The 12,192-nt window shown below is 43.6% G+C and overlaps 1 protein-coding gene across 2 annotated transcripts; it reads left to right on the forward strand.

Annotated features, from left to right (window-relative positions):
• Positions 1–210: 210 nt before the first annotated feature.
• Positions 211–1,451, forward strand: LOC307162265 (extracellular superoxide dismutase [Cu-Zn]-like). 2 transcript variants are annotated; one of them, XM_079877479.1, is made up of 2 exons: positions 211–298; positions 780–1,451. In XM_079877479.1, exon 2 carries the CDS (start codon positions 795–797, stop codon positions 1,434–1,436), a length of 642 nt encoding a protein of 213 aa, XP_079733605.1. In that variant the 5' UTR covers positions 211–298; positions 780–794; the 3' UTR covers positions 1,437–1,451. The 2 variants fall into 2 exon arrangements, with proteins under 2 accessions (XP_079733605.1, XP_079733604.1); XM_079877478.1 differs by lacking the exon at positions 211–298 and adding an exon at positions 306–390.
• Positions 1,452–12,192: the final 10,741 nt, after the last annotated feature.

The following is a 12,192-nucleotide window of genomic DNA, read 5'->3' on the forward strand; positions in this document are numbered from 1 at the left end:
ATTAATAAGTCACAAATGAGCCACCAAATGAAGAGAAGAGGAATCTATAGCAGTACTTATTTTAATAAACACAAAACAATGGAGTTAATCTACACTGGAGAACACATTGTGCAATGCAAGACAAAGAACTGAATAAACTGAGTGCTATATATAAACAGGCAAACAAAGGGAGCTAAATGATACACAGGTGAACTTAATTAGTGACTAACAGACTATCATGATTAACTTGTAGCTCAACATGAGTTCCTAAAAGAGCAGCCAAAAGTGTGATTGCAAAGGAACATTCTCTCAACCCCAGGTCAGGACTGCACACGGATTAAGTGTTGTAGTATTTTTGTGACTGCAATATTCAGGCTCTACACGGATTGAGGACAACTTTTCAGCTATACGGTAATGCACCTTTGCTGTTTTAGGCTTGTGTTTTTTTTTTCTCCATTCCGTTTTCTCCATCAACTGACTTGATTTAGTACAACTAAAAAAAGTTAGTTTAAGCAAAAGTACAGATATTGTCTTTTATTTTACCTGTCCTTGTGAAAAAGTACACTTTAGCATGCTTTAAAAAGAAGAGTACATATGAAAATAAACCTATAAAAAAATATACTTAAGTGCAAGAATGTAATGTTTTCAGACTTAATTTTCAAACTAATCTGGTTGTGCTATTTTACTTAATGCAACTTCCATTCTCAAAGCTCCCTGCAACAAAGCTTTGACCTTTTATCAAAAATATTACATTCTTAAACCAAACGGCATGATTTCACTGAATCCTCTCTTCATTGTAGGCTTTAAAGATCAACATGGAGAAAATCATCCTAATATTCCCTCTGATATTGCTGGTGCTGCATATACAAGGAGGAGAGTTCTCCAAAAATCCAGTTTGTTTGCCTGCCCAAGCTCCACAGCCGGAAGTCGTGGAGTTCGACAACACAATCTATGCCACTTGTGAAGTAACTCCCAGCCCCAATTTGCCACGTAACCAGCCAAAGATCTTTGGGCAAATCCTCTTCAAGCAGCTCTTCCCCAATGGAGATTTAGAAGTGAAAATCAACCTCCGTGGTTTGCCTGCCAACGATCATCAAGAGCGTGCCATGCACATCCATCAGTATGGAGACCTCAGTCAAGGCAGCATCACTGTTGGTCCTCATTATAATCCAAACGGCGTTGACCACCCTCATCATCCTGGAGACCTGGGCAACTTTGCTTCCGAGCAAGGAGTTATAAGGCAGTTCCTGACGCTTCCAGACGCCAAGCTCTTTGGGCCTTATTCCATTCTGGGACGTGCGGTGGTGGTTCATGAGAAGGAGGATGATCTGGGAATGGATTCAGATGAGGAGAGTGCTGGACGGATAATTGCTTTGGGTGTGATTGGTATTACTACTCCAAGTCTGTGGCAGAAGACTGAAGTGCTCCCCAAGAAAAGATGTGGAGGAAGGAAGTGAGAGTCAAAGATGAGGGGGTCGGATATGGTGGAAGGGCAGATTCAAATAGGATAATCATGATTTTTCCTTGTGTGTTCTTTGTATGTGTCCTACATTAAAGTATATTTCATAACCTGAACATTCCCTTTTTTTTTTTTTCTTGGTCTTTTCGGCCATAGCTTCCAACAGTAAATGCACTCTTAAAAATGTAGGGTGAATGCAGGCAAAGTGGGCCGTTTAGTTTGATTTATTGTGCTCAATGGGTTAACACTTTGAGCATGACAATGGCCTTTAATGGCTACATCTCAAGGGAGGACACCCTTATTGTTGAAGGTAGACATAACCTCTGACGTAAGATTTCTCGCTATATGTCAACAAATGGGTATATTATTCTGACAGTTTGTTACTACAGTTAACAGAGAATCAAAATGCAAAAAAAAAAAAAGATTTTAAAATGTGTTGGTTTTCTTGTAAGGTGTTTAAAGCTACAATATGTAAGATTTTTGTTATAAAATAACCAAAAATCACTTGCAAAGTGTGATCTATTTCCTGCAGTTGTGTACTTCCAGTATCCCAAAGATTTTTAATTTCAGAGAAATTCCAATTTTAAATAATGGCTCGTCCATTTTAGCCTGTATGCCTTTGTAGCACCATCACCGCCTGGTAATAAAGACACAGGACATGGAGCTGAAGCATCACCTCAGTCTCTGTATTGTCTGAGCAGCGCGCCCACTCCCCCAGCAGTTGAACAAGTCCCATGGCAAAAGTAATCAAATAATCGATCGTCCATATGCAAGGATTATCAATCGCCATCAACCAAAATAATATGCATTAATGACATATAATGGCATTTCCTTTTCCAATGACAAAAACATATTGTGATGACACTAATTATAGATTTTTCTTTTCTTTTTATATTTTTGTAACCACCACACCATCACTTGTAGCCTATTTGTTCCTCAGCAAGTGGGAAAAAACTTAATAGGCTACTCTGTCATTTATAGTCATACAGATAATAAGACATCATTCGAAACCGTAAAATGTAGGCTATATTTTTATTTGTGTACATTCAAAATGACTACAAAATGTCATGCCTTTGAAAAATAAAGAAAACAACAGGATGTGCTGCTTTAGCGCGTCTCCGTCTCCTTGAACATCTTTATGGTGCACACTAAAAATGAAACAAAATACAGCAAATAGCCTTCTTGGCGCACCTGCTTTTGAAAATCAACATTTAGATTGCATTATATAGGCTAGCCCTAAATCACTTTGGAATAAATCACAGCGTGTTTCATGATAAAAAACATGACTTTACAGTCCGGAAAATAGGATACGGTAGGATATTGTTAAATTATAAATAGAAAAACAAGGTTAGCCAACCGGAGCTTTTTTTTGTGAATTAAATTATGTATTAGAAATGTGTGTGTGTGTGTGTGTGTGTGTTTTAATAGCCTATCTGTTGACTAAGTTTGGTTGAGTGGTTATGCTTAATAATAAACTGTAGCCTATGCCCATCTGCAGCGGCTCCCGTTTAATATGCACCAGCTGCAAAATAATGCTAAACAAATAAATTAAAAAAATTGTAAATAATAAACAGCGCTAATTTTGTATGGGCAATCATTTATTTAAAATGCTGTCACTCTTTGTATTTGTATTGCATGTTCAGTTTTAATCCAACTAAACAGCCTATATAGGTCTCCCATCACTCACAGACCTGTGTCATCGATTAAAGTCATAATGATCGCCGCATTCCTTAGAATGTGTCTGTGAGTCATTGAGTGCAGCGCTTTATGCATTTAGTAGCGAGTCGGCGAGTGTGTGTGAGTATGCTTTTTACACAGGGTTTGGAGATTTGAATTTGAATCTTTTCATAACTCGTAGAAGAATCTGCTTAAACAGTGGAATATTGCCTTGATTTACTGTACATTTAGGCTAGACAAATAAATGGACATGCTACACAGTGGCGAATTGTGTGGAAATGGGAGGCTGATAAATCAAGAATGATCAAACCATTTTTATATAATTGTTAATCATTTATATTTCATTGACCAACAAATAGCAGATCTGATAAGTGATATTGAAAGCTGATTGACCTTAAGCTGACTGGTGTAGTCGATAAAATTTGCCTGGACTATGGGACATAGAAAATTATTATATACTTTTACATTATGTGCATCTGAGTTATGCATATTAGTGCACATATACATAGACATTAGTATATGTTGGCCTGAAAACAAGCTTTCAGGTTCTTATACTGTATGTTTTTCTCAACTCTTCCTTTTCTCTTTTTTCATAGTGTTTCACAGATACAGATTGCAAAAAGTATTGTTCACTCTAGATCATCTTTCATCATCAAATCTAACATCAACATGAGTATGTCAACCATGCCCACCATTTTTGAGAGTGCAGAGCCGTCCACATCTGCTGAATTGTCAGATGAGCTCAGTACGGCCCTTGCTGCGGGGCGGTGGAGGGCAATAATGGAAGTTTCGGACCCCATATCTGAGGAGCCTGTGTATGGGGACCTCATCTCAGGAACAGTTGAGGCAGAAGATACTTCCTGGCCCACATCCCTGGACTTCAGTGAAGCATCTGAGAAGGCTCAGTCCCAGCAATCAGACTTCTCAGATGTTACACTGAAGACCACAAAGCAATGGAGGCAGAAGTACCCTTTTCTGCCAGATCCACACAGGATGCACGTCTGTCCTCCAGATCCACACAGGATGCACGTCTGTCCTCCAGATCCACACAGGATGCACGTCTGTCCTCCAGATCCACACAGGATGCACGTCTGTCCTCCAGATCCACACAGGATGCACGTCTGTCCTCCAGATCCACACAGGATGCACGTCTGTCCTCCAGATCCACACAGGATGCACGTCTGTCCTCCAGATCCACACAGGATGCACGTGTGTCCTCCAGATCCACACTGGATGCACGTCTGTCCTCCAGATCCACACAGGATGAACTTGTGTCCTCCAGATCCACACAGGATGAACTTGTGTCCTCCAGATCCACACAGGATGCACGTCTGTCCTCCAGATCCACACAGGATGCACGTCTGTCCTCCAGATCCACACAGGATGCACGTGTGTCCTCCAGATCCACACAGGATGCACGTCTGTCCTCCAGATCCACACAGGATGCACGTGTGTCCTCCAGATCCACACAGGATGCACGTCTGTCCTCCAGATCCACACAGGATGCACGTCTGTCCTCCAGATCCTCACAGGATGCACGTGTGTCCAGATCCACACAGGATGAACTTGTGTCCTCCAGATCCTCACAGGATGCACGTCTGTCCTCCAGATCCTCACAGGATGCACGTCTGTCCTCCAGATCCTCACAGGATGCACGTCTGTCCTCCAGATCCTCACAGGATGAACTTGTGTCCTCCAGATCCTCACATGATGAACTTGTGTCCTCCAGATCCTCACAGGATGAACTTGTGTCCTCCAGATCCTCACAGGATGAACTTGTGTACTCCAGATCCTCACAGGATGCACGTCTGTCCTCCAGATCCTCACAGGATGAACCAGCCCGTTCTCATACCCAAGACGTCACTTTCAACCATGCTTCAATATCTGACGCTCAAAGCACCCTTTAGCGTCCATATGAGACGCATAACCCTATCACAGACCTAAACCTACCCAACCGAAGCGTCTCATATTGACGCTAAGGGTGCTTTGTGCGTCGGATATTGACGCTTTCGAAAGCGTCAGTTACATGACGCCTAAACCTACCCATAACCGAAGCGTCACATATGGACGCTAAAGGGTGCTTTGAGCGTCAGATATTGAAGCATGGTTGAAAGTGACAAAAAGTGACGTCTTGGGTATGAGAATGTGTTGGATGAACTTGTGTCCTCCAGATCCTCACAGGATGAACTTGTGTCCTCCAGATCCTCACAGGATGAACTTGTGTCCTCCAGATCCTCACAGGATGCACGTGTGTTTTCCCGATCCTCACAGGATGAACTTGTGTCCTCCAGAACACTTGTTCCACCGCGTTCTCCACAGCAACCTCCCGGGTCTACCCAGGGAGCACCCATGCCCAGTTGGAGTGAGAGGGTAAGTCTGAAGCTTCTGTAAGTCCCTACTATCTCTTGTAGAAAACATTGCCTTTTAACTATGCTACTATGCTTTCAAGGTCCTTTATTTAAAATCGTTTTATACTTCAAAATGATAAAAAAAAATACACCTTTAGATTTAGTCTAAGAAGCACTCATTAAACCTGTCCAGCATTGTACGATTATACATGTATCTGTTCCCCTCAACAGGACAATGTAGGTTTATGTCAGACGCCTCCACAAAAACTGTGTGTGGAAATTGACAACAAGATGCAGCAGAATCTTAAACTGAGGAGCTACAAGCATCAAGCCCATCGGATAACCACTTCCCAACTGAACCAGAGAAGTCAGAGCAGCCTTCAGCCCAGGTCCCAGCTGACCCAGAAAAGAGCATTGGTTAGACCCTCCTATCTCTCAATTTTACTTAGATTTTGAAATGATTAAACACTTTAATAATTTAATCTGGGACAATAATCATATCCTTTTCAATTCTGATCCCTCATATTGAAATGGTAGAAGCAGTTTGGCTTTAGATTTTCTTTAAGAATCATTCATTAAATCTGGTCAGCATTACATGATTATGTCTGTTCCTTTGACAGGACAATGCAGGTGTGGACAAGTCATCCCCACAAAATAAGCAGCACATGTCAATCAAAGTAAAGGACCACCAGTTGGATCCAGGTCGCTTAGCTTAAATTGACTATTTATGTACCATATTCACAAAATTCTGTGTAATTTCAAATATTTAATATTTAAATTGTGTTTGTACATGTGTTATATGAATGCATGAATAATATATATATATATATATATATATATATATATATATATATATATATATATATATAAACTGTGTATTTATTTATTTATTTATTTGTCAATGACAACACACATTAATGACAACACACTGGGCCGATTAAATTCACACACTAAGCCAAAGGATAGCATTGTAACAACATATGAAGACTTCAGATGCAAAAGCCTCTAAGTCCGTCTAACGGCAAAATTTATGGGATGATACAATCTATCTTTAAGTGGAGATGGCATATGCCCACCTGCATATGAGAGATCATAAGTGAAGGCTTTAAAACCAAGCAGAATCCTTTGTCGGCTGATTGCTCCCGCGTAAATATTTTAGTAAAGATTGGATGAACAACGTTATTATTGTTCACGAGCCCAACATCCAGCCACACAAGACATGCAATCTACCTGATGAAAAGGGAAGGCGTCTTTAAGACAGCCTAATGCTGTTAAATAGAGAAAAACATTTTACATTTAGTATCTTTTAGCGTATCCTTATAGTCTTATTATTGTTAGTTTTTTTCCACAGAAACACAAAATGACAAATATAGTCTCAAGTACCACCAGCAGCCCATACTAATTCATAAATGCACTGCAAGTGAATAATCTTAACCTGCACCCCCTGTTTATTTCTTAATTAGCGTTCTCAGATGCGTCACTGAAGTCCAGGGATGTGGAGCATGAAGTATCTCCTGAACTATCCGGATTCGTGTATCATTCGTTCAGTCGTTTTTTTGGTTTAATATTAAGAGTAGAAAATTTTGAAAACAGCTTGGCTATTATATTTCTAATATTCTAATAATAGTCCTCCGTTGCTTCAGTTGTACAGATTCTTAACGCGTTTATGGCAACGTAGTAAAAATGTATAGGTTACATTTAATCTTTTTCTCATCAAACAGCAAGACTAACGAATGGCTCGACACAACCCGTACCAGGGAAGAGCCTATTAAAGGAACACTCCATCGTTTTTCATATTAAACTAAGTTGATACATACCTCTCTCGTCTCAGTGCGTGCACTCAATCGCTCTGGCACGCGGCAACACTTTGATAGCACTTAGCTTAGCCCAGTTCATTCATTAGGAACCAAACAGAGATGAAGTCAGGAGCGACCAAACCACGTTTTCCCTATTTAAATACAGTTACGAGTAGTTACTGTCACGGTTCATCGATCCATGTGTTCATTTTGTGTATCTGTTGGTTGTTGTGGGTGTGGGCTCTGAGTGTGTAGTGCTTGTTTGTTGCTTAGTAACCAGCTGATCACTTAATCAGTCCGCAGCTGCAGCTAGTTACTTCTGTTGTTAGCTGCCTATATCTAGCGGGAGTGATTATTGCTGGTAGTGATGCCAAAATGAGGCTTCCTGAACCACTGAGACCTCGCAGCCCAATGCTTCAGCCAAAGGTTCATTACTCGAAGCTTCATTCAGCATTGCTCACTAGTGACACCTAGCTACTGTGCAAAGAAATAGCAGACAAATTAATTCATTCTGAACCAGTGCCCCCCCCCCCCCCACAATTTTAGAAAAAATATATTTTTTATAAAAAAAATATATTTTATACAAATATTTTTATAAATAAAAATATTTATTTATTTATTTATTTTGTACTCACTGTTAATGTCTGTAACCTTTCATTTGCAATAATAAAAAGACATGAGCAGACATTTGTCCATTACCTGTGTATAATATAAAATATGTATCTTTCTCTGTCTGAATTTACTTGTGCAGAGTCACACACACAGTTAATTAATTATTCATAAATTGTTTGGATAGTGACAGTATGAACAGCAGCAATGACACTGTGTTGAGTGCAGTGCTTATGTTGGAGGGAGTGTACTAAAGTAAACTGCAACAGAATAGTCTAGAAGGAAGGATTACAATAGATTTTTATTGAGAAACAGAATTATTTCAAGTGTGTTGGGGTTTAGACGATTCCTCTTCTCGGACAAAATCTCTCCAGCCTTGGAAAAGATACTTTCACAAGGAACAGAGGATGCAGGGGAACATAAAAATGCCAGTGCCAGCTGGTATAAATGAGGATACTGATCCTTCTGTTGAGCCCAGACAGGGAAGGATTTCCTCTTTCTTGCTGGCTCCATTACCAGGAAAAAGAAAGAGGTCACAAACAGCAAACAAATCCAAAAGGGCAATCCAAATCAAAAAGCAGTCCAGTCCAGATCCAAAAATCCAGAGCAATCCAAATAATCTTATCTAATTAATATAACAAGACTATAATATAGCTACTATAATTAATAATAACAATATACTATAACTATTCTAACCTGATAATGTAATCATATACAGCCCTAACACATATATGACACAATAACGACAATGATAGTTATCTAACTCTCTGACTCTCTGACACTACTACAACTGCTTCTACTACTGCTGACAACACCCACAAGGTGGCGTGAGTTTCGAACCGCCTTTTATCTGGAAGCGACACTCGGACCGAACCGATGACGTATCCACACAAACCGAGGCCTTGTTTGTCATTAGTCATGTGATTTTCACGTTAACAACACAAGCCTCGAATCGCGGCTTCATCTGGCATGCCCATTTTTTCTCGACACAAGCTCCGACGCCTCGGTTCAAATGTCACATCACTAATTGCTGGGTGTCGGTTCGTCAATCTTGTCACTCTTGTCTGTGCTCTCTCACCCAGCTCCTCTATCTGAGTTTCCTTACGGAGTTATTTCCGCAGTTAGGAATAATGGAATAGGATCGATCTTGTCTGTGTTTCCAGACTTCTGGAGATCGTTTGGAATTTCGTCATCCAGTTCCATCCGCGCTGGGTTTATCCATGTCACCCTTCCTCTCCTGAGATTGTTTATCCTGGTTGCCCGCCTGCTATATGTGGTGTTTTGAGTTTTATCCCTGTTTTAACCTGTCTTCAATAAACTGCTTGCTTGCACTTGGATCTACGACTCTCATTCTGACAGAACAAACTGACCATTAATGGATCCAGCAAGCACGGCGGAATTGCAGAACGAACCAGCCAACATGAGGATACAGCGGAGTGAGGTTTCTCTACCTGGAGGAGAGACAGGGTCTCATATGACCTTGTTTGAGTATTTTGCCATGTGTGCGCGAAGGACTGAGACCATAGCAGCCCGCTGTCAAGTTGGAAGAGGAAGGTCCAATACTGCTACTAGCAGCTCCCCTGAACCCCCTTCCGTCAGCACAACGGATACCTGTTCAGCTAACACTCCTTTCTACTCTACAAGCAATCCTTTGAGGGAACCCGCCTAGCCATATTCACTGGTACCCGTGGAGGCCGCAGGAGAGGACGTGGTCGATATGGACCCCGACGCCATTTCCCACTTCCCACTTCCCAACCTCTCTTCAGCCCTGAACCAGTGCTGTCTAGTGGCTCCGAACCCGTGATGTCCAGCGGTCCCGAGTCTGAGTCGGACCCAGAGACTGTTCACGTCACTTCTGCTGACCCAGAGACTGTTCACGTCACGTCTGTTGATCCAGAGACTGTTCACGTCACGTCCGCCGATCCAGAGACTGTTCACGTCACGTCTGTCGTTTCAGAGACTGTTCACGTCACGTCTGTCGATCCAGAGACTGTTCACGTCACGTCTGCAGAGCCAGTGTCTCCGGACAAGATGGCTGCCGCCGAGCCAGTGTCTCCGGACAAGATGGTTGCCGTCAAGCCAGTGTCTCTGGACAAGATGGCCGCCGCCGAGCCAGTGTCTCCTGACAGGATGGCCGCCGCCGAGCCAGTGTCTCCGGACAAGATGGCCGCCGCCAAGCCAGTGTCTCCGGACAAGATGGCCGCCGCCGAGCCAGTGTTTCCGGACAAGATGGCCGCCGCCGAGCCAGTGTCTCCGGACAAGATGGCTGCCGCCGAGCCGGTGCCTGTTCCTGTTCCTGAGCCAGTGTCTGTTCTTGTTCCTGAGCCGGTGTCTGTTCCTGTTCCTGAGTCGATGTCTGTTCCTGTTCTTGAGCCGGTGTCTGTTCCTGTTCCTGAGCCGGTGTCTGTTCCTGCGCCGGTGTCTGTTCCTGTGCCATGGCCGCCCAAAGGGTCATCTCCACCATGGTCGTCCGAAGGATCGTCTCCGCCCTGGTCGTCTCCGCCATGGTCCTCCGAAGGGCCTGCCCCGTCCTGGTTGCCTGCACAGCCTGCGCCGCCCTGGTCGTCTCCACCATGGCCGCCTGAAGGATCGTCTCTGCCCTGGTCGTCTCCACCATGGCCACCTGAAGGGTGGTCCCCACTGTGGCCGCCCGAAGGGTTGTCTCCGCCATGGCCGCCCAATGGTCTAACTGCTCCGCCCTGGCCGCCCGATGGACTGTCTGCTCCGCCTTGGCCGCCCGATGGACTGTCTGCTCCGCCCTGGCCGCCCGATGGACTGTCTGATCCGCCCTGGCCACCCGATGGACTATCTGATCCACCCTGGCCACCTCATAACTGGCCTGCTCCGCCCTGGACGCCTGTCCGGTCTGCTCCACCCTGGCTCAGCCCTCCCATCCCTCCCTGGTCACCTAAGACTTTCTGACCCGCTAGGCGGGTACTGACCGGGCTGGTTTCCCTCCCTCCCCTCCCTGTCATTGTGTTTTGATCTGTCTGTCTGGTCTGTTGTTGTTTGGGTCCTTGTTTACCTGAGTGTGTTCACCTGTTCCTTGTCTGAGTGTGCTCACCTGTTCCTCTTGTTCTTAGCTCCCTTATCGATGATTACAATCGCCAGGTAGGCTCTCCTGGGAGTGCCAGGAGGCACTCTTAGGGGAGGGGGTACTGTCACGGTTCATCGATCCATGTGTTCATTTTGTGTATCTGTTGGTTGTTGTGGGTGTGGGCTCTGAGTGTGTAGTGCTTGTTTGTTGCTTAGTAACCAGCTGATCACTTAATCAGTCCGCAGCTGCAGCTAGTTACTTCTGTTGTTAGCTGCCTATATCTAGCGGAAGTGATTATTGCTGGGTGTCGGTTCATCACTCTTGTCACTCTTGTCTGTGTCCTCTCACTCTTGTCTGTGTTCTCTCACCCAGCTCCTGTATCTGAGTTTCCTTACGGAGTTATTTCCGCAGTTAGGAATAATGGAATAGGATCGATCTCGTCTGTGTTTCCAGACTTCTGAAGATCGTTTGGAATTTCATCATCCAGTTCCAGTTGGCATCCGCGCTGGGTTTATCCATGTCACCCTTCCTCTCCTGAGATTGTTTATCCTGGTTGCCCGCCTGCTATACTCGGGAGCACTTCGACTCGGCGCAGTAAAAAGTCACGTTGGTTCTAATGACAGAAGTGAGAGGGAGAGGGGGAGAGGATTTTTCAGGCATGACTTTTTACTGCGCCGAGTCGAAGTGCTCCCGAGTCCCAAGTGCTATTCTGCCATACATTATAGTTATCCTTTTTACCCGCTTAGAAAAGCGCCATGTTTTATTTTGTGTCACCATACTTGGTGGTATAACTGTATTTAAATAGGGAAAACGTGGAGGTGTTTGGTCGCTTCTAACTTCATCTCTGTTTGGTCCCTAATGAATGAACTGAGCTAAGCTAAGTGCTATCAAAGTGTCGCCACGCGCCAGAGCGATTGAGTGCACGCACTGAGACGAGAGAGATATGCATCAACTCGTCTTAGTTAAGGGAATAACATAGTTTAATATGAAAAAAAGGTGGAGTGTTCCTTTAAGCTGGGACAGAGATGGGTCTTATGCATGTTGCCCACTTGGGTCCCACCTAGTACCAAGTGCAATCCTACATGAAATTCTTATGGGCAATTAACAAGGGGCCATTATGGAACCCGCGGACAATCCTACATGGGGCCCATTTTTCAGCCCATTTCATACCCATACTGTGTCAAATAAATACCTAGGGTTGTGTTTGTTTTCTTCTAAGAAAGTCGTAAAATAAGCAGATCTAGCATTTTTTAAGTTTTCTTCTGTACGCAATCATGCTCTCTTTCC

Source organism: Squalius cephalus (assembly GCF_949319135.1).
Source record: "Squalius cephalus genome assembly, chromosome: 7".
NCBI classification, from domain to species: Eukaryota; Metazoa; Chordata; class Actinopteri; order Cypriniformes; family Leuciscidae; genus Squalius; species Squalius cephalus.

Coding starts and splice junctions, on each gene's coding strand:
- LOC307162265 (XM_079877479.1), top strand. CDS start 795: ATGGAGAAAATCATCCTAATATTCCCTCTGATATTGCTGGTGCTGCAT.